Source organism: Ciconia boyciana, chromosome 31 (assembly GCF_034638445.1).
Source record: "Ciconia boyciana chromosome 31, ASM3463844v1, whole genome shotgun sequence".
Classification (NCBI taxonomy): Eukaryota; Metazoa; Chordata; class Aves; order Ciconiiformes; family Ciconiidae; genus Ciconia; species Ciconia boyciana.
The window spans coordinates 888,250-915,852 of NC_132964.1; the positions used below are offsets into that span (position 1 = coordinate 888,250).

A 27,603-nucleotide genomic window follows, 5' to 3' on the forward strand; every position below is an offset into this window, starting at 1 on the left:
CACAGGGAACTCCGGATGCCTTGGTGGAGAGGGTGGCACTTCTCCAGGAGGTTTCTTGTTCCAGCAAGTAGTTGAAGGGATTTTGTTAATGCTGCCATGCTGTACGAGGTTTCTAGAGCAGCACCGAGCCTGCGATAACTGTTTTCTTAATTCTCAGTTTAGGTCTGTTTGCTTGGGCATGGAGAGTGTGGAGAGTGTCCTGCAAATACAGAGGCTATCCGGGGAAAAAGGAGGAGAGAGGGGGGAAAGTGCCGGCATGCCGGACAAGAAGGCATGGCGCTTCTTCTGGAGCACGTTTCCAGGCTGTGACACACGCCTGGGCTCCCACCACCACCCTGAGCGCCACCAGCTTGAGCCTCTCTTCGACCGGTGACGCCTGGACTCCTTCCCGGTGATGAATCCCGACTGTCTCAGCAGGGTCAACGCCGGCACTCTTTCTTCGAGCCAGTTTAACGCACTCGTGAGTAATTGCAGGTGCTGCCAATAGCACTTAACATGGTTTTGCATCGCTTTTGGAGGAAACCTGTGCACTTAGATGGTTAAGTGCTCTGAAATTTTATCTATTGATGCAATTCATTACAGGAAAAGACGCTTGCATAATTAAGTATCTGCGCAGCGAAAAGCCACTCTAAACTCTGAGGGCCGTCTAAATTCATTGTTTTAAATAAATAATGCAGCAAGAATGAGACAGGATCGCTTTTGCTGAACATATTTGCTTCCAAAACAAGCAGATTAAGTGGATTGAAAAATATTTACCTTTTCGGAAGAGCTCGCGGAAGTTCTGAAATTTCCTGTCGATGTTCCTCAGGTGTTTGGTGATGCAGAGCACCTCGCCGGCCGTGAGGTCCACGCGGCCGGCACGATCACCAGGGGCAGGGCTCTGGGTCGAAGCCCAGGCAGCAGCCAGGCATCCGGCATCGGGCTCGTGGCTGGGTGGAAGGTGTCTGCCTGGCGATCCGCCTGCGATCTGAGCACGACCAGCGCTGTCCTGGGCTCCCAGCCCACTCATGGCGAGGTGGAGCACCCGCTGCCGAGCTTTCCCGAGTCAGTGGGTGAGCCTTTTTCTCAGGCTATGTTTTTGGGTGCACACCTCCGAGGTCCCGCGGGCCGTGAGCACGGCTCCCCCTCATTGAAAGGAGGAGAAGCAGCATTCTGCAAAAGCAACTGGAGACGCAAGACAAAACACTCGGAAAAAAATGGAAGGTATGGGATGAATTCTCATGCTCTCAGCATTTATTCATTTTCTAATTCAGTAGAGCTGCAACCAGTGTTTTCTGAGAAATGACTGAAGCAAGTTTTAATTACCAAGTTTCTTCACACCCTTTCCAGCAAATGGAAACCCAAGTTTAGGAAACTTTTTCTTAGCAAGGCTTGGATATCAAAAACAAGCCCTGAATATCCATATGCAATAGCGCTGCATTTCCGTATCGGTCTCTCTTATTTACCATAACATTATCTGCAAGTAAAAATGTTGGTTTAGGCGAGCCGTAGAGAATGGCTTCCATCTCTTTCATTGTCCTTCCTCAGCTAAAACACGGACGAGGAAAAAGCCATCACCTCTCATGAGAAATCTCTCCGTTCATCCAAAGTACCGCAGCATCTTGTTATTTGCTGGTGAAACCAGAAAACCGAGCCGTTGCCGGTGTCCCGTGCGGTTGAGCTCCCGAATCTCTGCTGGGCTGCCCCATGCCTCCGCGGCGGGAAGCGACGCTACGTGCAGTCTGCGTGGGATGAGTCTGCAACCTCAGACAGGTGTCAGGCTGTGTGGATTTTCCACATTCCTCTTGGGAGTTGTGAAATTACTCACTTCCCAGGCTATCTACGGGATCGGACCCATCCTCCTACGTGGCTTTCGTTAACTCTGTGCTGTCTGAAACTTGTGAAGCATCTTCGTGCTTCCACGTGTATCAGTATATTTTAGTTTTATAGAACAGCGAGGGTCTTTGTAAGGAGATTGCGTGAGACGGGGAAAAGGCAAAGCAAGAATTACACAGACTGACTGTAAGGCAGCATGTTTGAAAAAGTAAAGATATCAGAAATTTATTATTTGCACTAAATGGTGCTTAGATACTGCCCTAAGCATTCAAATGCGCTTTGTTCTATAAATATCAATAATAAGCCCCACGCATGAAAGCAGAGCTAAATGTCTTAACAGCACCGTGCAATGCATCCAGCGGGAGGATTTTCATCTCTGATGGAACTTGAGATGGAGAAATAATATTTGTGGCTGTTTGTAGGATTTTTCTTCTCGGGGCCAGCGTGAAGCGCGATACTGCGTTCACTCACTAGGTCGAGAACATCTGCCGGCGCTGCCTCCCCGCGTTCTCCGATCTGCAGAGGGGCTCCTGCCCACATGCAGCGCATAGATTTTGCTTTCTTGGCTTCCCACGTATTTATTAGTTATAAGAAAAAAGCAACTCCATCTCACGCTTTTGTCTCGCATACGCTCGTAAGCATTATGGCTTCTTTTACTGGGGGGAAATAATCCAGAAAATCAAGAAGATTAACTAAAGCACTTGTTTCTCTTTACGGTGGTGATGAGGTTAGCACAGCAGTACTGTCCTGTGCCAGCAGATTCACTTTATGCTTGCTCAGCATCCCTTCCTTGCCCTGTTGCTCTTTCACACAACAACCGAGAAAAGGGCAACTTTCAGTTTTGAACAGCGGAAAATATGGTGGTTAAAAAAAAAAATGGGTAGGGCTGGTAAAAGTCAACATTTAATATTATTGAATTTTCATAAATTGAGGTGGAGAGTGTCCTTTTATTGACATCAAAGTGCTATGGGGACGAGAAGAAGCACCTGACTGCGTTAATGACAGGTGAAAAAGTTGCCCTCTGTCTCCCTCCCATTGCTCCCCGTTCCTCATTTGTGATTTATCGCTTCTTTTTTAAATACAGGTGTACCAACTGCTGGACGTTGCCCGAGGCAGATGGAATATTGTTTCGTTAGTGACCGTCAGGCAGCACAGCTTCACTCCTCCAGCAGGTATGTCACCTGAAAGCACTTCTGGGTTTTATCCGTGCCTTTTCACGCAGTGTCCGTGCCCCATAGAGCATCCTGAAGGAAGCGTCCTTCTTCTGCCTAACACAGAGTCCCTCCCAACCCTTTATTTTATAGCGCTGCTCCTCCTTCCCTCGTCTACCTGTCAAACTTGCTGGGTGAAGAGAGGGAGGATTAAGTGAGAAAACAAGTTGAACAAGCCGGCCTTGCATGGCTTCTCTGTCTGTCTTCGACACGCACTTTCCTTCCCAGGTCCTTCATGGATCCAGCAAAGCTTTTGGAAATCCTCCGCTCATCCCCCAATGATACAGCGGAGAAGACGGGACCAGAAGCGAGCAAATGAACGGTCCCTTTCCCCCTTCTCCTGCTTTTCAGACCCCTTGATTACGGAAAGCGGGGGCTGCGTGCAGCAGGATTCCCTGCAGGCTCTGTAAACGAGATTTTTGGCTACAGAGCGTGGTCCCTCTCAGCCGTTCAGAGTCGGCCTCGTACACAAAGGATGAAAGGATGAAGCAGAGTGATGCTAAGGATGGGTAAACTGCCAGGGCAGTGCACGTCTGCTGCCTGCCGTTATCCAAAACGTAAATTTTCAGCAGTGTAACGTGAGCAGCGACATGGGAGATTTCTCAGGACTTGCTCACTTAGCGCGTGGGTGTCTGTCTCCTAAAAAACCCCTGTATCGGCTTATCGTAGGGATTCTGTTCCTGTGGTCGTTTGCCACAGCTTCTCCGTACCTCCATAGCAGCGCTTGGGCACACTGCGGGGTTTTTTTTAATGCAATTCCCATTTTTAAAACTGTTTAGTGTGAGTCATTCACTGAATGCCGGTCTCTAGCAGTTACTTTTCTTCTCACTTTTTTGGTAAATAAATGACAAAGATGTCACTGTGAGATTTTTACTACGCTAGGTCCTAGGGTGATAAAAAGGAAACGTAATTCAGGCAGGGTCGGGATATCCCTATTACGCTAACCGATTTTTCCAGATATGAAAAGCTGTGCATGGGAATGGAGCACGTTTGCCTTAAAACAATTCTCCTTTGGGGAAAACTAACGTTGATTTTAGTGGACTTCTACAATAGAGACAGCTGTTGCTGTTCAGGAGACGTCATGTAGGGACAGCGACCTGAGGGACGTCCCCGGCCAAGTCACCCCGCGCAGCCGCAACCTCCCGAGCCCCTAAGACGACTCTTCACCTTCCTCTTTCCTTTCCTTGTTCTTCGCCTCCGTCTTCTTGTCCAGCTTGTACTTGAGGCGGCGGATGGGGTCGGTGATGCTTCTCCTGGTCCAATCATCAAAATCCTCTGCCAAGAGAAAATTTCTGTCTACCAGCTCGGCGGCCTCCTGCCAGTTTCGGAAGCAAGCAGGACCCATCCGCCGGATCTCTTCCACGGCGTTTCCAACGATTACTTCCCCGTTCGGCTTCAGCACCACCACTGCGGGCACCTCGGACACAGCAAACCGCAGCTCCAGCTCCCTGCAAGGCAAAGGGGGGAAAAAAAACCTCAAATCGGGAAGGGTGTAGCGGTCCTCACCGCTCATCGTCCTCACCGCTCCTCATCCTCACCATCCGGTAGGATTCCCGCGGCTGTCCTGACGCAGAGTTACGCAGAGCCTATTTGCAGAACATGACCCGCTCGTTTGTCCAACGCTGGTAATTAGAGCCTTACCGGATCTCTGGAGGGCCGGTAAAGGGGGAAGGGGATTTGGGCGTCAGCCCCTTGGGGTACGGGAGATGCGGGACGGCTGCTGGGACGTGTTTTAAACGAGCAGCGGTTGAACAGCAGCAGGACGCTTGAAATCTTAACGTGCTCCAGTTTGCCCTCAAAAGGAGGTGGGAATAATTCTCGGTATTAATTGCAGCTCGTTCTGTCACTAATGAGGTTACAGTAAGTACGTGAGCGCTTCCAATCCGCCGGGCTGCACCCACCTTTCACACTATGTGTTCTGCCTGGAGGGTCGGCTGATGTGTCTAATTTAGAGTTATAAATAGTTATAAAATCGAAATACAAATATATCAGCAAAAAAGTGAGGTGAAAGGAAGAGGAACTATTTTTGCTTTATAAATACGTGCAGCCAAACAGCTTTAACGTTTTTTCCATTAACACACCACACTGACCGCTCCGGTGGGGACTGAATATGAGGGGAAACATCTGGAAAAAGACTCTTAAAGATCTGAAAATCCAGCCGGAGCTGGTCGGAGGGGCCGCCTGCCTTGCTACTTCACCCGGGACGTACCTTTTGAAGGTGTCCCCGAAAGGTACGGCCAGCCAGCGTTTCGGCATGGTCCTCAGGAAAGCGCTCTGCTGCTCCTCCGTCTCGTCCCGGGACACGTACACCAGGACCAACTGCGAAGCTCGTTCCACGTAAAACTCGTCCGTCAGCCGTAAGAAGAAATCCTTGAGGAGCGGGGAGAACTGCCGGCACTGCGGGCACTGCCCGGAGCCGAAGTAGAGCAGCAGCACCTTGTTCTCCAGCGCCCGGCCCAGCTCCCGCTCCGTCTCCACCTCGTCCTGCTCCCGGTTGGCCATCAGGACCTTCCCGGTGAAGAGGGCGGCCATGGGCGGATGAGGCCGATCGATCCGGCGGGATGGACTTGGCCCCACGGCTCCCGGTGGGTGCTCGGCGGTGGGAAGGGGTGCGGAGCCCCCCGGATTTCAACCCCCCGCTCCCTAGCCCCGCAGCGGCCACCCCCGCCGCCGGCTATTAACGATCGCGGATTGCCCGGAGCCTCCGGTAATCCGCTTAAACGGGGAGGTCAGCGCCTGGGGGGCGGTGCCGGGTGTGCGGGTCCCGGGCCGGGGGGGGTCCCCGGGTGGGCGTGTTCTGGGCCGTGGGAACGTGGGCAGTGTCGGTCCCGGCCGTGGGAACCCAGGTGCGTCGGTCCCGGGTGGTGCCGGTGCCGGGTGTGCGGGGGCCATGGGAACCCGGTTGTGTGGGTCCCAGGCGTGCGTGTCCCGGCTGGTGCCGGTCCCGGGCCGTGGAAACGTAGGCAGTGCCGGTCCCGAGCGTGCGGATCCCGGGCGTGCGCGTCCTGGGCCGTGGAACCCTTGGGCGTGTGCGTGTCCCACGCGGTGCCGGTGCGGACACGAACGGCAGCTTCCCAAACCGCCCGCTAACCCCGGGGCGGGCAGAGAACACACGTCCCCGCCCCGGTTCCATCAGTCCCGCAGCGGGATCGCCGGCCCCGGCCCCGGCCCCGGCCCCGGCCCCGGGGCGGCGGGAAGGAGCCGCGCCCCGCCCCTCCGCGGCGACGCGGTGACGCCTCGTGGGCGTTCCCCAGGCCGCTCCGCCTCGCCCAATCCGAGGCCGGCAGCCGCGTGTTCGGCCAATAGGGTGTCGTCTTTCCCGCTGTCCCGCCCCCTCAGGGGGCGGTCTCGTCCGGGGCGGGGCTGAACCTGCGGCGGCGGCTGAGGCGGGAGCGGGCGCAGGAGCCGCTGGCGCCGCTCAGGTAGCGGGGCTGGGGGGGGCCCAGCCGCGGGGGAGGCCCGGCCCGGCCCGGCCCCCGGAGCCCTGACGCCTGCCCCTTCCCTCCGCAGCATGCACCCGGCGGGGGTCTGCGCCGCCTCCCTGGGCTCCCTGGGGCTGCTGCGGTTCCTGGGCGCTCCCTGGTCCTGGAGCCTGGCCGCCTCCCTGGGCGTCTGCCTGGGCAGCGGGGGATGGCGGCTGCTGCGGCTGGTCCTCAGGACGGCTCCGCGGGACCTCTTGTAAGTGCTGCCCCCGGGGCCCCTCCAGCCGCCCCTCGCAGGCGGCTCACGGCCCCCACGCGTGAAGGGGTGAGGGCCGGTGGCGAGGTGCTGGGTTCGCTGCCTTTCAACCCGGAGCCACGTCGGGTTTTAACTGCAGGCAGCGCTTGCTGCCCTGCCTGCGGGCAGGCGGCGGTTGGAAAGGCTCGGCCTCAAAGGGAGCGAGGGAAGGGATGCGGGATGCTGGCGGGATGCACGCCACGGTTCACCCGTGGAAGGAGTCACGGGGCGATGCCTGCCGTTACCCCCCCTCCCCGAGCTTAAAGAGAGGGTAGATCCCTCTTGAAACGCATAGTCCAAACTAGGGGCTTGCGGCGTAAAGAGCGGTGAGTCTCCAGCAGCTTCCCCATCTCCTGGGAGCCCATCGCCGCCGTCGCATTTAGTTCCGTGGTTTTTAGGCCTGGGTGAGGATGTGTCTTTATTCCAAAGGATTTAGAGCTCCTGCCATTGCCAGCTTCGCTGGGGCTGTCACTGTGCTTTGAAGAGCTGTTTCCTCCCGATTGCCCGGCAAGCTGGGAATAACGACAGAAAATAAACTGGGCAGAATAAAGCCCTTTAAGTATCTGGAAAGCACAGCTCAGCAGTGAAAAGGCTCCTCTGTTCTGTATTTGGCACAGCGCGGCGTAAGGTCACTGTGAAAGCCCAGCTCGGCCTGAGCATTGCCAACAGCTTGATTCTGAAGCGCACCCTTCCCCCTTTTGCGAGGCTCCTGCTCTTGACATTCAGTCGTGAGAGTTGCGGGGGTTTTTAAGTGCTAATATTAAATGACCTCTCGAGTTTCTGGGGATTCTTCCAAACCCTCGTTGCACAACAATTTCCTATTTTAATGGTGGAAAAATACCACCTCCGTCTTCTTACCTCCGGGAAGGAAACAGGATCTGTTACGTGCACCCAGACCTGCTGTCCTCGTTTCGGTGGCGGTGTTATGGTAGCGTGCTTTAATAAATTTATTTTTGTATCGAAGTTATAACTGATAGCCAAAGCAAGAGAGCCCACGTGCCCCTAAAGATAGTCTCCTCCAGGACAACGTGAGACAGTTGAAGTTCAGACAACAACTTTTGCTGCCATCAAGCTTGAACTGTGCCGAGGTTTAACTTGCAGCTGCTGCCTTGGAGACTTAAAATAATTATGTAAATTACAGAAAACAAAGGAAAGGCCCCGTTAGAGCAGTCTGGTTGGTTCTTTTATTGAGCAGTTGCTCTTCCTGGTATCAAATATCCACAGAAGCAGCAATTCTTCTTTTGATAAGGCACCACTGTCTTTAAAGGAGGTTGCCATCCAAGAATCATTATTATTATTATTATTTATTATTATTCAGATCTGTGGCTTCTGCCTGGTAGTATTTTGATAGCCTCGCTTCCTATCGTCCCAGGACTGTGACAGAGACTGACTCACAGGAAAACACGCCTGCAGGCAACACGCCGGCAGTCCTTCTCTTGTGGGTGAAAGGGGAAGCCTTTGGCTTTGTTCTCTTGGAGCTGAGGCCATGTGTCATTATCAAAGGGTCAGGTTGTCGTTGAAATGCTTTGGGATCCCGAGGGGTACGATTGTATGAAATAGCACAAAGATGCCGCAGAACGTCCTGGCGAGAAAGACGCTTCCCACGTGAAGTGCATTTGCTTCCTTTCTAGGTAAAAGCAATGGTTGCAAAGTCCTCCTTTTTAGGATGGCAGAAGCGATCGTTAAAAGATGTAATTTACCCTCTGGAATATTTTCTGGGGGCTTGTTTGAATTGCTGTCAATGTGAAGATGGATTCCTTGTGTTTTATAGCGTAGAAAGTACCAGAACAGCTGCTGAATACTATTTATTTACCATAATGTTAAAATAGCCGTCACTTTCTGTAGAGCAGCAGTGATTCCAAGTTCCAGTTTCAGGGTGACGCTTCAGCCGTCCAAGGACGGGGGGATGCCAGTGGGACCCTCACGTGGAGTACGCGCGTCCTGCCCACGTCCCTTCTAGTTCAGAAATTGTGCTGAAAATTAAGTTGTTACACTCTTTCTTTGCTGCAGCGGCCTCTCGGTGCTGTTACGAGTCAAGTACAAGTTGCGAAAGCATCAAAAAGCCAAAAGCACCATCCCCAAGATGTTCCAGGACGTTGTCCGCAGGCACCCTGACAAAGTGGCTCTGATTTATGAGGCCACCGGTGAGCAGTGGACCTTCAGGAGGCTGGATGAGTACTCCAACACCGTGGCTAACTACTTCTACCAGCAAGGCTTCCGGCTGGGGGACGTCATTGCCATCTTCATGGAGAGCCGCCCTGAATTTGTTGGCCTCTGGCTAGGGATGGCAAAAATCGGCATCGAAGCGGCTCTAATCAACTTCAATTTGCGTTTGGATTCTCTGGTTTACTGCGTGATGACTTCGGGGGCGAAAGCCGTGATCTTCGGAGGGGAGCTGTCTTCAGGTGAGTCGCTTGGGTGTTCGTACGCCTCATGGGCAACTTGTGAGCTGTTGGCTTGGTCCTGAATAAGGCAGAGATCGAGTAAACTAATACGGCCAGCTGCCTTTTTGTTTTTAAAAGCTAGGAAAGATGGTAAATCTCCCAATTACAAAAGGCAGAAGCGTTCAGCTACTGTCTGAGGCTAAACGAGGAGCCGTGTTGTGAGTAGAGCAGTCAGTAGCTGGGTTTCATCTGCCGGCATCTTGCTGGTTTCATGGTGCCCGAACTGAGCGCGCTGATGTGGTTGCTGATCCTTGGATCTGGAAGAGCTGCATCAGGAGTCTTGTGCTTCATCAAGAAGCGGCGTATTTTTCTGCCGCAAGGATAGGTTTGTCAGCGGACGCTGGTTTTAAATACATCCCTGTTTCTCTAATGACCCCTGTTCCGATGGTTATTGTTAGATTTGGTGGTTTATTCTTCTGAATCGTCTCCTTGAACCATTCTGGGTCATTTGAAGATCATGACGTGGTGGGTCATGGGGAGAGGCAATTTTGTGTAGTTTATTTGTTAGGGTCTTTACCGGACCCAGGTCAGTCTGACCGTGCTGATGTGGATGTTAACTGGACGGGCGTGACGTAAGTATTTTAGAGAAGTCCCTGGTTCTTTGGGTCCTTCCATGGTTTTGGGGCCCAGTAGGATGTTATACAGACTATTTTTGCCACTGCCTAGAGCATTATGTTTGTTACAAAAGCGACTTGTTTTGTCTTGCAGCAATATCTGAAGTGAATGGGATGTTGGGGAAGAACATGGCGAAGTTCTGCTCCGGCGACTATAACCCGGATGTCGTTCCTGCGGAGACCAGACATCTTGATCCTCTTCTGAGTACCGCATCGAAATCACCCCCGACTCAGATTCCAGTCAAAGGTTTAGATGGTAATTTTATCGACGATTTTTATTTCTCAACGTGATGTGTGTGAGAGCTGGACTAGGCGACAGCAAAACGAGAACACTAAGCAAGATGGAGGGATTAAATTGACGCAGTTTGGGCTCACAAATAGAAGAAAGGAGAAAAAAAGCGGGGGGGGGAAGATCCTGGTTCCAGGGTACTCTGGGTTAAGTTTCTCATTGTCTGAGACTCCCGAGCTTTACGTAACTAACGTATTTAGTACCTGACGGAGGGAGATTGGTGCCTTCCCAAAGACACCTCTTCCGTTACAAGAGAATAGCTGCTGGAATGGGTGTGGGGTGAAGCAGCCAGCGTGTCAGGACTTACCCCGTGCTTCAGTAGCTCTACGAGTCCATCTGATTTATCTGTAGCGTTTAACAGTCCATTCTGCCTTCCCCCACAGCTGGCTCGTGTCTAATTAAAATCTTTCCTTGTAACATGCCTGTGGTGAGGATGAGTGTTGGTGGGCGTGTGATTCAGGAGGGGAAAGGAAGATGCTAACTGGCCTCAGTCTGTATTTTGTACTTTAAGACAAATAAGCTTATCAGAGATCCCCGAGGTGTGAGACTCCATTTGTTTACGGTAGAAGGAACGATGCTGCGAAGAGGCTTTTCCTTTAGATTATTTTTTTCAATCGTAGGGTTAGATACCTGCCCTACCGTCAGACCTCAATTGATTTGGAATTAATGTCTGACCTGGAGAGCTAATCTAGTCCCAGGACAATTTGCATAAAGGTATACCGGTCGTGTCCTCAGAGCTCTGCAAACCCTTCGTTACACGTTCCTGTGTTTACCGTTACGGACAACACGCAGATTCTCCATCAGGCTGCAACTCCGCGTGCGTGTTGGCCTTTGCAGCTCGCTGTCACCATTTCAAAGCCATTCCTCAGCCGCTGGGAACAAAGCCTAAAACACAAAACCAACCCTGCGGGGCTTTTCTCAGGCAGTTGAGAATAGTCTGTCTGACTGACGCCTGTTTCCGTGCTTTCTAGACCGGCTCTTCTATATCTACACTTCAGGAACAACAGGAATGCCCAAAGCTGCCATTGTGGTGCACAGCAGGTGAGGACCTGAGGAGGTACTTCCCTCTCGAGGCGCATTTTGCATCCCGAAACCCCAAGCTTTACCCGCCTCGCTTGCTTAGCACGCGCTGTTTTCTTGCAGGTATTACCGTATCGCTGCCTTTGGTTACTACGCCTACAAAATGCACCCGGAGGACGTCCTCTACAACTGCCTCCCGCTCTATCATTCTGCAGGTAAGCATCCTCCTCGGAGGCGGAGGTAAGGCGTTGGTCTCCCCTCTGCCTGCTCCTTCGTGTGTCCTTGTGAGTGAACGGACCCAGGATGGTCGGAGCTATCCCCGTGATCCTTGTTTTCCAGGTAACATCATGGGAGTTGGCCAGTGTCTAATCCATGGCCTCACCGTGGTGATCAGGAAGAAGTTCTCGGCCAGTCGCTTCTGGGACGACTGCACGAAATACAGATGCACGGTGAGGGCTCTGCAGTCGCTATCTTTGATGCTCAGCTCAAGAGCACCAGGTTCACTGCTTAATTATTGATCTCTGCATGATTCCCCGTCCCTTGGCAGATATTGAGGTGCCTGTGCTGTGGCGTCTTCAAATTGCCAGTGCCGCTTCAGGCATGCAGGACTTTTTCTAAAGTCTTTCATCCATCTTCTCCTGCTTCCTCGTCAAGACCAGCTTTTAAAACAACAAGTTTGCATCCCTTACTGTTGCAGGAAAGCTCTGCCAGCTTGATCTGCGTTAGGAATCTCTGTGGAGGAATCCTCTTGGCAGTTCATAGCCAATAAACATCTATTTGTGTTTAGGTCAACAGTACAGTCTAATTTAGGCAGCCTGTTCTCCTCCCTGGTGTTTCTCTCGCCCTTCCCCCACCGGCAGTATTTATAGCTGGTAATTGGATCTCCACTCCGACTGCGCTTTGCTGGGTCAAGCTGTTAGTTTACGATTGACCACTCATTCCCCTAATCTTTCCAGCGGTCTTTTAGTCACCTATTAAAGCCCAAGGGTTTTTCTTTACACGAGTATCTTTATTCACGCTGAGGGATCCCTCCTGTGCTCTTTTCTGGTGCTAAGGTGCGGGTTCCGGAGGGCAATAACTGTTTTATCTTTACGTTTGGTTTTTTTTTTTTTTTTGTGGCAAGAAATCCCAACTTGAACTTGCAAAACCTCAGAGTTTATTAAAATGCCTGATGTGTCTAGTTCCACGAGGTACGCTGACACCGGTGGCCTCGTGGTTGGCTTTTTCCAGGGCGTTGTAAGGGTCGCCTGAAGCCTGAGCTATGTTTTTGTGTTTACTGCTTCAGATTATTCAGTATATCGGGGAAATCTGCAGGTATCTTCTGAATCAGCCGGTCCGAGAGTCAGAAACCCAACACTGCGTGCGGCTGGCGGTGGGCAATGGTTTGAGACCCACCATATGGGAGGACTTCACAAAGCGCTTCCGAATTAAGCAGATCGGAGAGTTCTACGGAGCCACGGAGTGCAACTGCAGCATTGCCAACTTGGATGGAAAGGTGAGGAGGAAGAGGGTATGGCGACGGCCGGGGGAGCGTGCAGAAAGGAGAAAAAGCTCTGCTGGGGTCTCTGACTCCTCCTAGTCCTCTCGCAGGGGATGGCGGGGAGCTAAATTGGTCATTAGAGGTGGCGTGCATGAAAACCTGGGAAAAAATCTTACGTTTTGGGTGAATTTGCCTGTTAAATGGAAAGGGAGGAAAGATCGGAGAATTCCCAGAAGGCGGTAGTGCAAAACCCAAGCTGTTCTCTTCAGCCTTTTGGGGTTTTTTTTTTTCTGTCTTTTGGAAGGTCGGTGCCTGTGGTTTCAACAGCCGGATTTTGCCCAATGTTTATCCCATTCGTTTGGTGAAGGTAAACGAGGACACGATGGAGCTGATCCGGGATTCCGGTGGGCTGTGTATCCCCTGTCGCCCAGGTGAGCGTTAACCCAAACAAATCAATCGCAGCTTTTTGTTCTTAAAAAAAAAACAACAAACCCAACCATATAATAAGCTCTGGCTGGTGTAAGGGGTTTCCAGCGTCGTATACGGATTTTCACTTCCAGTTCTTCCTCCAAAGATGGATCGGTTCAGCAACTGAACATCTTTTGGTCTGCACAAAGTTTAGCTTGTCGTGAAATGTCGGTGTCATCTTGTGTTGATCCCGTTGCCTGCAGGAGAGCCGGGATTGCTCGTCGGTCAGATAAATCAACGGGATCCCCTGCGTCGGTTCGACGGCTACGTCAGCGAGAGCGCCACCAACAAGAAGATCGCTTACAACGTGCTTCGGAAAGGGGACCAGGCGTACCTTTCAGGTACTGTCGGTATGGATTGCAGATGTTCCTTGTGCAAAGGTGGTCTCGAGAGACCTAAATCGGGGATTTTCGAGAGGAATCGAGGATCGTAAAGGTCTTTTCCAACCAAAATGATTCTATGAACAGATGTGTTAGCGTTTTGAAGCTGCCAGCTGTTGAGCTGCTAAAAAATTAATGTTTCAAAGAGGGAGAGATTTTTATTTTCCCCCCCCTGTCCTTTTCCTACCACTGCCTGTCTCCCGTAAGAAGGAGAGGCAGCGCACAGTGGTGGGAAGTCACCGAGGTAGTTCTGTGCTTCCCTGGGAAGAAATCAGCGCGACGCTGAGCAGAGGGCGGTGAGGCAGTTGAGTCACGAACTTGAGTCCCGAGGTGGTTTTTGGTGTCTCTTCTCCCCCTCCCAGGAGACGTGTTGGTGATGGACGAACTCGGTTACATGTACTTCAAAGATCGCAGCGGGGACACCTTCCGATGGCGAGGAGAGAACGTCTCTACCACGGAGGTGGAAGGAATGTTGAGTCACATCCTCAACCAGACGGATGTGGCAGTGTACGGAGTGGAAGTACCAGGTAAAACATCGAGTTGGAACTCTCGGGATTTAGGGAGAAAGGCAAATATTGGGCAAACGTACCAGATCTATGTCGGAACGGGTGGAAATCGGTCACCTCTATTGTAACCAGGCACCCGAAACGAAAAGACAGAGTAGAGTCAAACAGCGGAGTTTGACACGTTTATTCTGAGCAGTAAAAATGACGAGATCCAGTAGCGGAATCTTTATTTGCGCCTTAAAAAGGCGGATTTTTACGACGTGAGCTTTGCAGAAGCTCTTGGCGCGCAAAGACCGTTCCGCGGGTGTGCCAGCCCTTAGATCCTCAAGTAATCCAGGAACGGGGGGTTGAGGAGGGCACGAGGGCGGGAACCGAGTGGTCATGCGCGTGGTGTGGGCACGTCGGCCAGAAAGGTGCCCGTCGTGGCACTTTGCCCTGAATTTTTCTCACGGCGTACGTGAGAGAAACCCGATGGAAACAAGAACTGGATTAGCTTTCAGGGGTGGCCTCGACTGAGGGGTGAGGGGACGCGTTGGCAGCGGACTCGGAGCCTCTGATATTAAACTGGGTTTTCTTCAGCACCTTTGCACTTCGCCTTGAAGAGGTGCGGGGGGAATACATCTGCTAAACGTTTTGTACTGCTGTCTGCACCCCGGCTGCGCTCTTCTGTTTCAGGGGTGGAGGGCAAAGCCGGGATGGCGGCGATCGCAGATCCCAAAGCTAAAGTCAACCCCAACGTCCTCTACCAGCAGCTGCAGAAGGTGTTGCCTCCCTACGCCCGGCCCGTCTTTCTCCGGCTCCTGCCCCAGGTTGACACCACAGGTACCGGTGATCCGGCTGCTCTCCGGGGAAGTTCGGATCCCAAAAGGAGCTCGGAAGCGTTTCCGCCTGCTTCAGGGCAAAATAACATCCCGACTTCGGTGCAGAGGCACAGGAGTACCGCTACTAAAAACGATGATTGTAGTTAAGTCTTAAACAAGAAATCGGCACGTTCCAGGCCCTTAAAGAAAAGATATATAGATATATAGATAGGAACACGAACCCTCTAACTTGTATGCTGTCCCTTGCCGTTCCCCGGGCTTTATTCCGGCGCTGCAGAATATTCCGACTGACGGCCAAGTCAGCTGCTCTTTGGCTGCTGCATTTTCTGTTTTCAATTTCCCAGGAATTTTAGCGAATTTTACCAGCCCGTGCATGAGGAGAAGTACAAATTGCGCAAGGTTTATGTAAGAACTCTGGTAACGATCGGGAGGGTTAACGAGCTTCGGGTTGCTAAAATTCTTAGGCAAAACTGTGAAGTAGAGGTGAAACGCCACCCCTGACGTTTCCTCCTCGTTCTGATGCTTAAGCAGGCTTTTTGATGCAAAGTATTTTTAATTTTTGTTTCCTTTTTTTTTTTTTTTTTTGAAGGTACATTTAAGATTCAGAAAACCCGCTTACAGAGGGAAGGATTCGACCCCCACCAAACCTCCGATCGGTTGTATTTTCTGGATCTAAAGTTGGGAAAATACGTTCCTCTGGATGAATGCCTTTATGAAAGGATTTGTTCTGGAAAAGCCGCTTTATGATCTGGTCGGATTCAGCCTTTTTGAGGAAAAACGCTGACTAATCGGAGGGCGACGCTTGCGGGAAGCCATGGATTCCTGCGAGGTCCTTACGCAGTGAAGCGTCTGGCGCGGCGTCTCCCTCCCCTGAAGCACATTAACCCGTCACCCGCTCTCTCCGCGAGCGCTGACGTCCCGTTAACCTGCCCTTACGCCTCTAGAGAGTATTTTTGTAACCACTACCTGCGTAGGGAGGAGGGCGATGGCCATATTTATTGACGGAGATACCTGTGCCCCCCCCCAGGGGCCTTCTCTCTGCTCCGTCTGAACTTTACTCACCCACTTAGACGATTTTTAACCTCTCTAATGTAGGTTACGTTTTAACTTAGGGCTGGGGATGTGAGGACATTAAAAAAAAAAAAAAGAAAAAAGCGACTGTGATGGGTGCTGCGGTGGAGGGGAGCGGCCTTTGACTTTGTGGTGTTGACAGCCTGGGCCCCTCCGCCTGGAGGCCGCTGCCCGGGGCCTTACGGAGCCCGGCTGAGGGAGGAGGGGCTGGGGCTTTGTGCTCGGATCGTGGAAAAGCGAGTACCGGGGTAAAGCTGCGTGAGCTCCGCCCGCCTCCGCCTCCCTTCTTCCGCCTGCGCCGGGACGCGGGGCCGGGGCCTGGGGCGGGGAGGGGAGAGGCCTAGGCCGCGGGTTGCTAGGCGACAGCGCGGCGCGCAGGACGCGTCACTTCCGGCGCGCCGCTCCCGGCCGTGCCCGCCGCCGCCGCCGCCATGGCCGGCGCCGCTGCCCGCCGCGTCTCGGTGTTCCCCTCGCCGCAGGAGCTGGGCCCGGCCCTGGCGCAGCTGGTGGCCGAGCGGGCGGCGGGGGCCGGCGGGCGCTTCTCGCTGGGCCTCTCGGGAGGGAGCCTGGTGGGGATCCTCGCCCGGGACCTGCCCCCCGCCGCCGCCGCCGCAGGCCCCGCCGCGCCGGCCCGCTGGCTGGTGGCCTTCTGCGACGAGCGGCTGGTGCCGCCCGAGCACCCGGACAGCACCGTCGGGGCCTACAAGGTGAGCGGGGCCGGGGCGGTGGGGCCCTGCCGCCGGCCCCGGGCCGGCCCTGACCGCCTGCCGCCGCTCTCCGCAGGCCCAGCTGCTGCCGCGGCTGCCGGGCCCCGGGCCGCGGGTGCTGGCCCTCAGCCCCGGGCTGTCCCCCGCCGCCGCCGCCGCTGACTACGCCGCGCAGCTCCGCCAGGTACCGGCCCCGGGGGAGCCGGGGGTCCGCGGGAGGGCGCGTTCCTCGCCCCGGCTCCATCTCCCCTCCTCTCCGCAGGCGTTCCCGGGCGAGGAGGTGCCCGTCTTCGACTTGCTGGTGCTGGGGGTCGGGCCGGACGGCCATACCTGCTCCCTCTTCCCTGGCCACCCCCTGCTCCAGGTGAGCTCAGCCGCCGGCCTTTGGCTCCCACGGGTGGCCGTGGGGATGCTGCTACCCCCATATTTTCATCGCTAACTCGCAAATCGTGTCCGGGCGGCAGTTCCCGATTCGGGGGTGTCGTAGTTTAAAAAATAAAGAGGAGGGGAAAAAAAAAAAAGAAAGCTGTTGGGGGGGGGAGGAGAAAAAAGCTGTTGAAGTTGAGTTACCCCCCTGCTTTCTTCTTTTATATTTCTGCTGATTTGGGGAAGCAAAACAGGAGATCTTGACGCGGGTGGAGATGTGGAAGGGTTGAGGACCCGCAGTCGCCCTCAGCAGCCGTCGCTCGCCTGGTTTGTGGTCAGAGCCTGGGTCGCTCCCCTGCTACGGGGGTTTTCTTTTCCCCTCTTTTCATGTTTTTTTTTTTTTTTTCCACTCTGATAGGAGAAAGAGAAAATAGTTGCTGCTATTACCGACTCCCCAAAGCCACCAGCGGAGCGAATAACGTTGACGCTGCCCGTGCTGAATGCCGCACGGATGGTTGTGTTTGTGGCTACGGGGGAAGGCAAAGCTGCCGTTTTAAAGGTTTGGACCCAAACTTCATGAAAATCCAAGGCGTTCAGGGGGAACGAACGATCGAGAGGCTTCGGTCAACCGCCAAAGCGGTTTAGGTGCGGTTTGGGGTTCCCTTTCGCCGACCGCTCGGCTGAGGTGCCGTTCCCTCTCTCCCGACAGCGCATTTTGGAAGGCGACGAGGAAAACCCCCTTCCCGCCGCTCGCGTGCGGCCTCACTCCGGGCAGCTGCGCTGGTTCCTGGATGAGTCGGCAGCCAAGGAGCTGACCATCCCCGTCGAGAAACATTCCGTCCTGTAGAGCCGACTGCCGGCCGGGCTCGGGTGACGGTAACCGCAGCGCCGGCTGCGTGACATTCCAGGCGAAGACCGCCACGTTCGATCGTAGCGCTCGGCTGTGGCACGAAACGTGCTCTTTTTTCTTTTTTCTGGAACAAACGGTGCTTTGCCGAGCACAGATTTCCACGTAGTCATTCCTTCGGTTCGGTGGGGGCGGGGTGCCAGGTTGGAATCGCGCATGGTGTCGGCGTCGTGTGCTTCGTTTCGGTCGCTGTGATGAGAAAGGGGCGCGTGATATTAAAGGGACGGATTTCAGCTCTTCTGCTCCTGGTTCTTTTTCCGCCTGGCCGCGCTCTTCGTACAGGAGGGACCGAAGGAGCAGGCGCAGGGTTTGGGGCATCGCGGTGTCGGCGACGCGAGGACGGACGGACGCTTGCCTGCAGCAGCTCTGGCTGTAGACTAACGCTCGGTTTCCCTCGTTGGTTTGTTGGATTTGTCTTTGTTAATCCTGACTTTAACCGTGCCTTAGTTCTCGCCTAAAACTTTGTGTCGGCGGCTCCTTCCTACCTGTTTTTTCTCATACTTGCATGCGTAGCGGTGAGGTTTTAGCTTTCGGTAGCGAAGAGTTTGAGATCACACGGTGTCCGACGATCCGTTGGTGCAGCAGGAGCGGTGTTCCTGTATTGACAGGTGAAGAAGCTGAGTCAGAAAAGGCAGACGACTTTTATGCTCTGGGAAGTGCAGCGCTTCCATGCCAGATCTGGGGAAAAAAAACACCCCAAGAATTGAGGTTCCTGGGCTGGATGTGGATTTTTACAGATGCATTGCGCAGAACCGGATGGGACTTGGAGCATAAAAGCCCTGAACCTGCAGTACGGGGCGCAGCCGTCCCTCTCGGCGTCTTTCAGAGCTGCGGAGTCAACGGCTACTGGAGTACGAGCGATTCAGCCTTCGTCAGCGAAGTGCCCGGGGTTCTGGTTTGTCCCTGCTGTCCGTAGTCGTCTCTAGCGCAGCTTTCCTGGTTGGAGCTGTGAAGCAGGCCTGGTTAGCGGCTGTTCTCGGTATCTCCGCAATCAGTTTTAAGGAGATCCAGGCAGAAAGCGTTGGGATTCGTGAGTTAAATACGAACGTGACTAAAATCACGTTTGTATCTGCCTGATAGCTGAGCTCTGCATCTTAAAAACGGGGAGGAAACCAGCAGAGCAGGTGCACGCGGACAAGACTCCGAAACTCAAAATCTGAAGCCGATTTAAAATAATATTTAAAATAATACTTAAAGACCACAATTCCCCATTCTCGCACCTGACAAACGACACAAGTTTTAACGAGATAGTTTTGGCAAAGGTGAGTCCAAAAACGCGTGGCGGTAAGTTGTCGTGCGTCTGGTCCGTGGTGCCGTGTCTGCAGAAACCCGCTTCTCGCGCGTTACCCTCGGGCGACGCCGAAACCTTTTCCCCTCCAGCTTTATAGCTTTTTCTAAACGATCCCCCGTTGATTTCCTTGTGTTAAAAGTATTGGGGGTTTTTGACCAGCTGGAGGGGCTGATGCAAGCGCTGGATATTTCTGCTCAGAGTTTCCTGTTTCTACACGTCCCGTGGGGCGTGAAGGGCATCGAAAACCACCGGTTGCGTAACGGTAAAAGTGGCAGATCGCGTTCGGTTTGGTTAGGGAAGCGAGAGCAGGTGCAGAGGACGGCAGCGAGCAGGGCTCTTTCCATGATACGCTCTCAAATTTGGAAATAACTCAGAAAAATCCCCTTGCTGTGTCCCGCTCGGTCCTGAATTCCTCACCCCCTTCGTTCGGTCGTGCGGTATCTTATCCGGGCGGTAGCGGAGAGGGGGGCGAGGTGGGCAGAACACGGAGCACCGAGAGCAAATTTGGATAAATCCGGTTGTGCCTTTCGTAGCATCGTGTAAATTTACAGCCTGAACCGCTTTAGCATCCTAAATTTAGATTCCAGCGCGCGCAGTCTCGGCTTGAATAGTCCTGTGTTAATTAACGGTAACCAGCAATTATTTCTGGGATGGAAATAGTACGTGTGGGCGAGTGGAGAGGCTGAATTAGCACCGTCCCGCTGCAAATCAGGAGCCTCTGAGCTGGAAACGCGGCCGAGCATGAATTCGCCCAGTCTCAAAACTAAATCAGAACCCAAATTGGTGCCGTTTTAGCGTAGGAAACTTGGGGTGAAACTGGTAGAAAGGGGTGGGGAGCGGCAGAGGTGCCGCCGCCCCTTTAAGGCTTATTTTGAAGGGGGGGAGGGTGTTGATATGAGATTGTATTTGAATATTTATGGGCCGATGATCTGGAGGGGAGTGAGACAGAAAAGCGCTGCCGGACGGAGAAGCTGGAAGGCGGCATGTGGCACGTCCCCCCTCCGCCCCCGGCCTCGGAGCCCGGCCAGCGGCGAGCGCGCTGAGGCCGAAGATGGGAGGAAGGTGTTCGAGCCCTCTGAGCGGGAGGCAGCGCCGGTATCTGAGAGGTGAGAAATGACTTTTACTGTCTCCGTTGCTTTGATTTTGAGTTTCGGGGGGGGAATATAAATCCTGTTTGCAGCGAGTTGCGGCAGGCTGCCTCGGTGGTGTCAGCCTCCTTCCGCACCGCGAGGCTGCCGGCGTTGGCTCGGTGCTCGCTGAGCTCGCGTTTGGGCTTTGCGAGACGCGAAATCTGGTTTAGCTGTTGGTTTTAAGGAGTTAGTTGGACAAAAAGAAGACCCAAGCGTGTGAAACGAGTCTCCAAGCCCTCTTCTCTGGTACCGTCCTCTTTGGATGGCACTCGGAGAGGGGGTTGGGAAATGCCTCCTCCTCGGGCCATCAGCTCATCGCTCTCCCTGCCTCCTCCTGTGTCTTGAGCAACGCGTCTCTGCCGTAAGACGCCTCCAGAGCTTCGGACCGTGGCTTTATTGTCCGATTCTTTCAAGCTGACGGGGCGTGACATTTCGATAACCCTGCTATCGATGAATTTGCTCCCTTGTTTCCATCTTTCCAGCTGGCGGAAGAAGCGTTTGGAGGAGCAGTGGCACATAAAAAGCCTTTTGAAATTCTGATTAGCGTCAGACCCTCTGACATTTCAGATCCCTGTTTGACCAGACGCCTTCCCATGCTACGCTGACCGCATTCCCGGGGTGATAAAGCACCGGCGGTTTGGGAGCGGGGTCCAGCGACAAGTGCAAGATAAATAAGAACTAAAGAGCCGGAGCTCGCTATTTCTTGAGACGCGGAGAGGTTGCTTCGTGCCTCAGCGCTCGCCTTCCGCTGCTGTTCTTAGAGGAGAGGAAAAATGTTAATTACAACCAGCGAGCAGCCTCCGCTGGGAGGAGGGTACCCCCCGCAACCGGCTCTGTTCTTGCTCTGCCCGCAGGTCGCGCAGGCGCCACCGTGAAGAACTTCGTGCCCTATTACCGGAGGCAGCTGGCGACCGCTCTTCTGAGACGGGTCTCGGGGGAGCTGGACCCCCAGGGCAGACCGGCCCTGCAGCTCCTGCCGAGCGAGGTAAAAGCCCGGTGCGGTCCCTCCCAGGAACGCTTCTCTGCCGAGGCCGATCTTGCCTCGAGGCGTCCGTCCTCCTTACGAACGCGAAGGTGCGGCTGCTGTTCCCTGTCCCGTCGCAGCTTCATCGTGTAACTGAGCGTTATGCAGAACAGGGACCCGTCGCTAGGGAAAACTTTCTCTTTTGTGGCCTAGAAGTAAATATTTAGGAGGGCGTTTTAAGAGAGTTGAGGAGGTGGGATCGACAGCCGAGGATCTAGCTCACAAATCAACGCCAAAAACCATCAAAGCCCTCGCAGCATCGCCATGGTTTATCACGGAGAGCGACGACGCGTTTTTTTAGGCTCTCTCTTTGCTTTTCATCGCCACTAGATGTCCGCGTCCCGCTGCCTCTCGCTATAATTTCTACAACGCCGGTAGCAAAAGCTCCCGCTCTGGGAACGCGCCGGGCGACGGCTCTGTCCCCCGCAGCGCTGACGCTTTGCACCGTTGCTGAGGTTTTTCTGACTCTCGTTTCGTGTGTCCGCAGCCCCGGGAGCCGCCCGACGCCGCTCTGCACGACGGATTGCTCTCCCAGTACGACGGCGATTCCCACAGCTGGCAGGAGAATTACTTCGTTCTGCTCGGAGATTTTACCCTGCAGTGGTTCGAAAGCGAAGAGGTAAACGCGCTCCTGCTGCAGAGGCTGTAAAATCGAGGATTTTTTGTGGTCGTACCTCGTGAAATCCTCTCTGGGCATCCCTTGCAGGCCGCTGCCAGCACAGCCGTGTAAAAGCCTGCCGCTTCCCACCCGCACGGCTGAACGACGATTCTCCTTGCACGGAGAATCCCTGCACAAATATATTCCGTTTCCTTTAAAATTCGCCCCGGTTTCCTGCGTCGCGTTCGATTCTTGTGTTAATTGTTGCTCCTCAGCCGCGCGAAAGAGGCACTGCGTTCTGCAGCTGGCGTAAGCGAAGCCACGAGAAACGAACCCGGTCGGCGTGAACGATTCGTTACCGCCCGCAGACCCTCGCTGAGGACTCGCCCTTCCATTTCTTTTCCAGGCCCTGAGGAAAGGCTGCGAGCCCAGAGGCTCGACCGCTCTCTCTGGCTACCTGCTGCTGTCTTCGCCGAGCGAATACGCCGAATCGCTCAGCCGTCTGTGCCAAGGGCTCGCAGGTAATTCTGTGGCGCGTCGAGGGTTAAGCAATAGGTAACGGCTGAGCTATGAGCGGAGTCCGGCTTGGCACCGCAGAGCGTGACGGAGGAGGATGAGGTGAGCGCACGAGGCAGGTTCTGTGTCCGGCCAAGAGACCTTGCACCAAAAGACACCCAAGAAATTTCCTGGCGCGTGGGCAGAGCCGTAACCCTCGGGGCTTGGCGCTTTCAAGATCTCTTGCAGCTAAATCCGTTGTTTTCCTTGTTTCTCCGCATCCTCTGGCCGCTCCCCCGGCAGGGAGCTGTGCTCGGGGCTGCCGGCAGCCTGCACCGCTTTCCTCGGCCAGCTGGAACGCGAAAATTTTAAACCCAAGTGGCCTGAAACCAGGAGCAGCTGCAGAGAAACTTTGCCAGTGACTGAAATTCATTTCAGATTGTTTTCTCTGTTCAGCTCGTCAGTGTGCGGCCCTCTGGCTTTTATTAGAGAGCTGCCTACCGTAAAAGAGTTTATATCTGGTTGTGAATGCGTGTAGGTTACCGTTGCTTTTTTAAATTACGGACAGCACCGTTTAAAATAAAAACGGAATCGGGATCTTTCCAGTCTGCTGCAGAACTGGCTAAAAAGCAAGCGAGGCTTCACCAATTGGCTCTCGGAACGACACGTTTGTACTCCTCCCCTACAAACGGTTCTCGCCGTTTGCAACCCCGCGCCAAAACTCCTGTTTGTTGCGTCTAACGGCGCTAAAAAAAGAAAAGCCGCCCGCCTCGGCAAAGGCCGCGCCAGCCGATGCCGTTTCCCCGGCTCGACGGCCGGCGTCTGGCAGGGCGCGATCCCCGCGTTTTCTAACGAGGGGCTGCGATGCAGCAGGCCCCGGAGCGCTCCCGAGGGACGGCGTTTTGTCTGTAAATTGGTATTTCTGAAGGCAAATACGAACGACAGCCTTACCGCTAGGGAAGCTGCCCGGAGTCGATAGAGAATTAATTTAAAATCGTAGCCGCGCCAGCGTACGTCGTGCTTCTTCCTCTCTGCTTCTTCCCCGAGGCGGCAGCCCCTTCGCCGACCCGCCGGGAGAGTTTCTGTTTTTCCTCTACCATCCCTTCCGGAGGCACTTCTGCTTCTGCGCAGACTCGGTGGGATCGCGGCGGACCTGGACGGCCGCTCTCCGGGACGGCATTCGCTACCGCAGTACGGGTGAGGATGCCGGGGCGGATGGGCGCCGCCTAATGAAGCGGCGAGGTCCGAGAGCGTGAGCTCTCTGCCCTTGGGGTCTTTTCACGGCAGCGCGAGCGGGGTCTCGCTCCATTTACGCCTGGAGGGCGAGAGCCGCTTGGAGCCTTTAGTCTTGCTCGGAATGGTTTTTAGCCGCTGCGTTCCCGCAGTTCCGCGTGGTTTGGTGGGAATCGCTCTGAGCCTCCTCGATTAAACGTCACCGGGAATACGTTGTCCTTTGTCCTCAGAATTACAGAGGAGGGATTCTCTGGAAGCAGAGGCGTTCCTCGAGGCTGTGCGGTTTTACAGGCAAGAGAGAGGCCGCTACGGGGCAGGGGATCTTCTCCTGGGGCTGGAACCTGAGGTCGGTAAAGTGTTTTGAGACCGGAGCGTTTCCAGCAAGGTTGTTGCTCCGAGGTGGTTTCAGCCGCTCGTTTTGGGTTTCAGATCCTGGGAAACGTGCTAATGGAGGATTTGCTGCCGGTGCTGCGCTCGCAGGTGCTCCCCAGCATCGGGGGCTCAGAAGGGAGGAGGCAGCAGCTGTGGCTCCAGGTGATTCCCCGGGGCATCGCTCGCACCAGGGCTCTGCCGACGCCGGCACACGCGGTGACAACCGGCGTGCTCGGAGGGAGTATAAACTTCTCAGATAAAGACCAATTTGACAAAAAATGCCGGTTCCGCGGCCCGCGGCAGCGCTGTCCGTAGCAGCGAGCTGTGAGAAATAGGGAGCGTTGCGGTGCGCGAGCGGCGCGACTCGTTCTGCGCGTTGGCGGCGAGGGGATGGTTGTAACGGAGGGGGACGACTTAATTATTCGATGTTGGGGTTGGGTGAAAGGAAGCTGGATGAGTCAAAGCATTTTAGGAGCGTGACACGGATGGGAGGTGGGTTTTTGTTCAGTGGTGAGCCCGGTAACTGGCCAGGAATCGGCATCTCTTCTAGCAGACGGTAGTGTTTCCAAAATTTGTGCCTCTTACCTCTCCTTTATTTCTCTTCTCTCTGGTTCATCCGCTTCTTATCGGCCACCCAGTTTCTCCAGGAGGTTTACACCCTGATCCTCAGCGAAATCTCCAGCGCGTTCGAAGGTTTTCAGAAGGAGAAGGAAAAACTACAGATTGAGCTGGAGAAGAAAATTCGCCCCGACCTGGATCAGATGCTGACGCTGAAGGATCAGATAGCCGGCAAACTCCAAGGTTGGGCAAACGGGGAGGGGGTAAAAGGCAAAAAATAGGCAGGTTCAAAAAAACCTGGACAAATCTATGAAATTTGTCCGGCTGCGGTCGCCGGCTTCAGTTTGTGAAGCGCTGGCTTGGATAGCGTCGGTTTGGGAACCGCAGAGCAACAGCTAAGGCGAATTTGGGTGTAATAAAGAGGGGCTGCGGGTGGAAGATCTCGGGTGGCATTTTCTCCCTGACCTGGGCCCCGCTGGCTTGATTCCGTGCCCCGCGGAGCCGGCGCGGCGGGAAGCGCGGCGCGGTCTGCCGGGCGACCCGCGGCTTTTGGTCTCGGCAGCCGTGGTGCGGAGCCCGGCGGAGTCGTGCTGCGGCTGGGGAGTGGAGCCTCACCTGGAGCGCGTGATGGAGGAACTCGTGCGGCCCCTCGGCGCGGGAGTCGAGGCGGTTCGCTCGCTCTTTGCCCAGAGGGTTGACGAGATGATCGGCCTCGTCCAGAGCTCTCCCGTCGCCGTCCTGCAGAAGGAGGTAACGCGGGAACGGGACGGCAAAGGCGGCTGCTCTCTTCCAGCCCCGCCGCGGCCGTTGCGGGTGCGGGACCGATTCCTGCGGCGTCGGCGGCGTCGCGGTGCTGCGGCTCCTTTGGATCGGTGTCGAATCCTGGCAGGAAGGTTCTGATGGGGTTGGGCTTTATTAAGCGTCGAGTCTCAGCTGCTGGGGGGATGCCGGAGGGCGGTTTTTGCTCGCACGCTGCCGGTCCGTGCTCCTGAGAGGACGCGGAGAGAACGGGGGGAGCGGGAATACGGAGCTGGGGACCCGAACGACCCGGGGAGCAAACGCTGGGAAGGACGGGGGCTGCCGTGCGCCGCCCGAGCAACGCGCTGCTGCTCTGACGTAGCTTCTGACGCTGGCGAGAACGTCCTGGCAGCCCCAGGTCATGCAGCCGTGCTACGAGGAGGCCGACCTGTATCGAGAAAGCCTGCGAGGGCTCGAGGAGCGGTTCGGCTTCCGCGGCGTGACGAGCCTGGTCCTGGGCGCTCAGAACCTCATGCAGCAGGTAGGTGGGGACGCTCGGGGAGGCGAGGCTGCGGGCTGGCCCCGGCCTCGGCCGCTCGCTCCTTCCCCTGCTGGTGCTCGGTTTCCCCTGGGGCCACCCAAACGGCACGAAGCAAAGACTCGAAAATATTTTTCTTAGCGTAAAAACGCGACGAGTTGGCTAACGGAGGACGGAGGCACTCGCACGGGGGGGGGAAAATCCCGTGTCCTGCGTGCCCGGCACCAGCTCAGCAGGGTTTTATCTTGCAGCTGATGCAGAATGCCACCCACACCTTCCAGCAGCTCTCGCAGCAGCACCTCGGCCGGGCGTCCAGCCGCCCCCAGCTCACCCAAACGCTGGGGAAAGTCAAAGAGCGGGTGCTGAAGGTGAGGGGCGGCTCGCTCTCCCTTTCCTTTTACGCGTGCAACGGGCTCATTTAGACGCAGTTTGGTTTTTTCCTGCGGGATCGCCCTGCTTCGCCGCCTTTCCCCGCGGTTCTGCGTCGCTCTCGCGCCGCAGGGGTGAGGTTGTTAAAAGATCGGGGCCCGCCGCACCGATCCTCTCTTTGAATTCGGTCGCAGAAGTTTGACTACGACAGCAGCTCCGTCCGGAAGCGGTTCGCTCAGGAGTGGCTGCTCCGCATTTTTCTTCCTTTTCTGCTGAAGCATTTGGAGTCCGGCTGCAAGCTGGTACGGTCGAGCCCGCAGTGGGCTGGGGCGGGGGGGGGACGGACCCGGCTGGGGGGAACGGGCTCAAACAAGCGGGTTTTAGTTCAGCGAGAAAAAGCGACTCCTTCCCTCGGCGTAGCCTTCCCCTCTCGCCAGCGTCCGCGTGCTCGGGAACCGTCTCCCCACAGAAAAGAGCTTTTAATTCAAGCTCCAGCGGCGCAGGCTGCCAAACCGCAGCGCTCTCCTAGACGGCATCCCGAAAATCTCCTCCGCACGGACATAAGCCGTGTTCTGTTTCATGCCGTCGTGGGTGTGACCGTCCTTTAGCTGTTTCCCAGAACATTCTGCCTTTATTTTTATTTTATTCCCTTTTATGCGGCTTCCCCTTTGCTGTGCCAGAACTCTGGCTGGATCGATTCCCTCCGTAGCGAGTCCCCGGGGGGTGTTTTTGGAGGTGAAGGGCGTTCTGCCGCGGGGAAAACGGGGTCCGAGGGATCCGAGGGTGCTGCCGTAGACTCCCGGTCTCGCTCTGCCCAATTTTTTGGGGAGCCTTACCCAATTCCCATCAATTCTTCCCATCCTGGCTGCCGGTTTCTCCTGCCTCGCTGGGAGCACAGACACTGACGCTGCCCCGCTCTGCCCCCGGGTAGGAGCTGCCGCAGTACGAGAGCTTCGTGTTCGCCGAATTCAGCGGCATCATTAACCTGGAAAATATTTACGAAGAAACGGTGCTGGCCGTGCTGCTGCGGGCCGTCGGCAAAGGTGAGGGGGCTGCGTTCCGTTCCCCGGGGAATGCCGGGCTGGAATATCCCCCGTCAAAATATTTACGGTCGCCAAGTCGTCTCTGCGGCTTTTCCGTACGCGGCAAGATTTTTGGGGTTGTTTTTTTTTTTTTTTAAAAGCCGTTAAACAGCGATTTCCATGTTTGCACATTCAAGGTTTTTTTTTCCAGATGTTGCCCTTGGTCCGTTCCAGAATCCCAAGGCCGAACTATTTTCTTCCTGCCAGTTTTCTTTCCCTCCCCCTCGCTGGCTGGAAGCTCTAAACCTCCCGCCGGCCAAAGCCGAGGGAAAAATGAGCTCATTTTACAGGCGCGGTGCGACGGGAGGGCTGCGTGCTCGCCGTGCTCGCCGGCGCCTTGCCCGGCGCTGAGCAGGGCG

General features: G+C 55.0%; 5 protein-coding genes and 1 long non-coding RNA gene across 8 annotated transcripts in view; 4 read left to right on the plus strand and 2 right to left on the minus strand.

Annotated features, from left to right (window-relative positions):
• GMIP (GEM interacting protein) overlaps window positions 1–1,143 on the minus strand; it is a 23,738-nt gene extending 22,595 nt beyond the window's left edge. For both annotated transcript variants that reach the window (XM_072848573.1, XM_072848572.1), the window contains exon 1: window positions 757–1,143. In XM_072848573.1, coding sequence (XP_072704674.1) covers window positions 757–1,009 — 253 coding nt within the window. In that variant the 5' untranslated portion in view covers window positions 1,010–1,143. The remainder of the gene's footprint in view (window positions 1–756) is intronic.
• The window catches only part of LOC140645235 (uncharacterized), an 8,786-nt gene extending 4,414 nt beyond the window's left edge, over window positions 1–4,372 (plus strand). For both annotated transcript variants that reach the window (XR_012039960.1, XR_012039961.1), the window contains 5 exons: window positions 158–460; window positions 809–1,203; window positions 1,528–1,752; window positions 2,900–2,987; window positions 4,240–4,372. This is a non-coding gene — a long non-coding RNA (uncharacterized lncRNA). The remainder of the gene's footprint in view (window positions 1–157; window positions 461–808; window positions 1,204–1,527; window positions 1,753–2,899; window positions 2,988–4,239) is intronic.
• Window positions 1,717–5,558, minus strand: NXNL1 (nucleoredoxin like 1). Its single transcript, XM_072848578.1, has 2 exons — window positions 5,236–5,558; window positions 1,717–4,474 (listed from the first exon to the last, which is right to left on the minus strand). Exons 1-2 carry the CDS (start codon window positions 5,556–5,558, stop codon window positions 4,177–4,179), a joined length of 621 nt encoding a protein of 206 aa, XP_072704679.1. The 3' UTR covers window positions 1,717–4,176.
• An 827-nt stretch (window positions 5,559–6,385) lies between these two features.
• Window positions 6,386–16,066, plus strand: SLC27A1 (solute carrier family 27 member 1). The gene is made up of 12 exons (XM_072848576.1): window positions 6,386–6,704; window positions 8,754–9,148; window positions 9,896–10,057; window positions 11,062–11,131; window positions 11,234–11,325; window positions 11,450–11,559; window positions 12,396–12,605; window positions 12,895–13,021; window positions 13,262–13,399; window positions 13,801–13,965; window positions 14,620–14,766; window positions 15,355–16,066. The coding sequence occupies exons 1-12, from the start codon at window positions 6,538–6,540 to the stop codon at window positions 15,510–15,512; spliced, it is 1,941 nt and encodes a 646-aa protein (XP_072704677.1). The 5' UTR covers window positions 6,386–6,537; the 3' UTR covers window positions 15,513–16,066.
• Window positions 16,067–16,214: 148 nt separating this feature from the next.
• On the plus strand, window positions 16,215–18,049 carry PGLS (6-phosphogluconolactonase). Its single transcript, XM_072848577.1, has 5 exons — window positions 16,215–16,543; window positions 16,620–16,727; window positions 16,806–16,907; window positions 17,328–17,468; window positions 17,619–18,049. The coding sequence occupies exons 1-5, from the start codon at window positions 16,268–16,270 to the stop codon at window positions 17,754–17,756; spliced, it is 765 nt and encodes a 254-aa protein (XP_072704678.1). The 5' UTR covers window positions 16,215–16,267; the 3' UTR covers window positions 17,757–18,049.
• A 139-nt stretch (window positions 18,050–18,188) lies between these two features.
• Window positions 18,189–27,603, plus strand: NIBAN3 (niban apoptosis regulator 3). Its single transcript, XM_072848575.1, has 15 exons — window positions 18,189–20,213; window positions 21,092–21,222; window positions 21,592–21,635; window positions 21,749–21,880; window positions 22,266–22,380; window positions 23,402–23,551; window positions 23,818–23,933; window positions 24,017–24,121; window positions 24,598–24,760; window positions 25,080–25,267; window positions 25,638–25,796; window positions 26,045–26,161; window positions 26,357–26,464; window positions 27,094–27,205; window positions 27,396–27,603. The coding sequence occupies exons 1-15, from the start codon at window positions 20,002–20,004 to the stop codon at window positions 27,593–27,595; spliced, it is 2,052 nt and encodes a 683-aa protein (XP_072704676.1). The 5' UTR covers window positions 18,189–20,001; the 3' UTR covers window positions 27,596–27,603.

What these genes read in the sequence shown, in the direction of transcription:
- NXNL1 (XM_072848578.1), bottom strand. Translation starts at nt 5,558, where the DNA reads ATGGCCGCCCTCTTCACCGGGAAGGTCCTGATGGCCAACCGGGAGCAG. An exon ending in TTCGGGGACACCTTCAAAAG is followed by an intron (nt 4,475 to 5,235) that starts GTACGTCCCGGG and finishes TTTGCCTTGCAG; the next exon opens with GGAGCTGGAGCTGCGGTTTG.
- SLC27A1 (XM_072848576.1), top strand. Translation starts at nt 6,538, where the DNA reads ATGCACCCGGCGGGGGTCTGCGCCGCCTCCCTGGGCTCCCTGGGGCTG. An exon ending in CGGAGGGGAGCTGTCTTCAG is followed by an intron (nt 9,149 to 9,895) that starts GTGAGTCGCTTG and finishes TTTGTCTTGCAG; the next exon opens with CAATATCTGAAGTGAATGGG. An exon ending in TCCAGTCAAAGGTTTAGATG is followed by an intron (nt 10,058 to 11,061) that starts GTAATTTTATCG and finishes CGTGCTTTCTAG; the next exon opens with ACCGGCTCTTCTATATCTAC.
- PGLS (XM_072848577.1), top strand. Translation starts at nt 16,268, where the DNA reads ATGGCCGGCGCCGCTGCCCGCCGCGTCTCGGTGTTCCCCTCGCCGCAG. An exon ending in GCACCGTCGGGGCCTACAAG is followed by an intron (nt 16,544 to 16,619) that starts GTGAGCGGGGCC and finishes CGCTCTCCGCAG; the next exon opens with GCCCAGCTGCTGCCGCGGCT. An exon ending in ACGCCGCGCAGCTCCGCCAG is followed by an intron (nt 16,728 to 16,805) that starts GTACCGGCCCCG and finishes TCCTCTCCGCAG; the next exon opens with GCGTTCCCGGGCGAGGAGGT.
- NIBAN3 (XM_072848575.1), top strand. Translation starts at nt 20,002, where the DNA reads ATGAGATTGTATTTGAATATTTATGGGCCGATGATCTGGAGGGGAGTG. An exon ending in AGTGGTTCGAAAGCGAAGAG is followed by an intron (nt 21,881 to 22,265) that starts GTAAACGCGCTC and finishes TTTCTTTTCCAG; the next exon opens with GCCCTGAGGAAAGGCTGCGA. An exon ending in CTCAGAACCTCATGCAGCAG is followed by an intron (nt 25,797 to 26,044) that starts GTAGGTGGGGAC and finishes TTTATCTTGCAG; the next exon opens with CTGATGCAGAATGCCACCCA.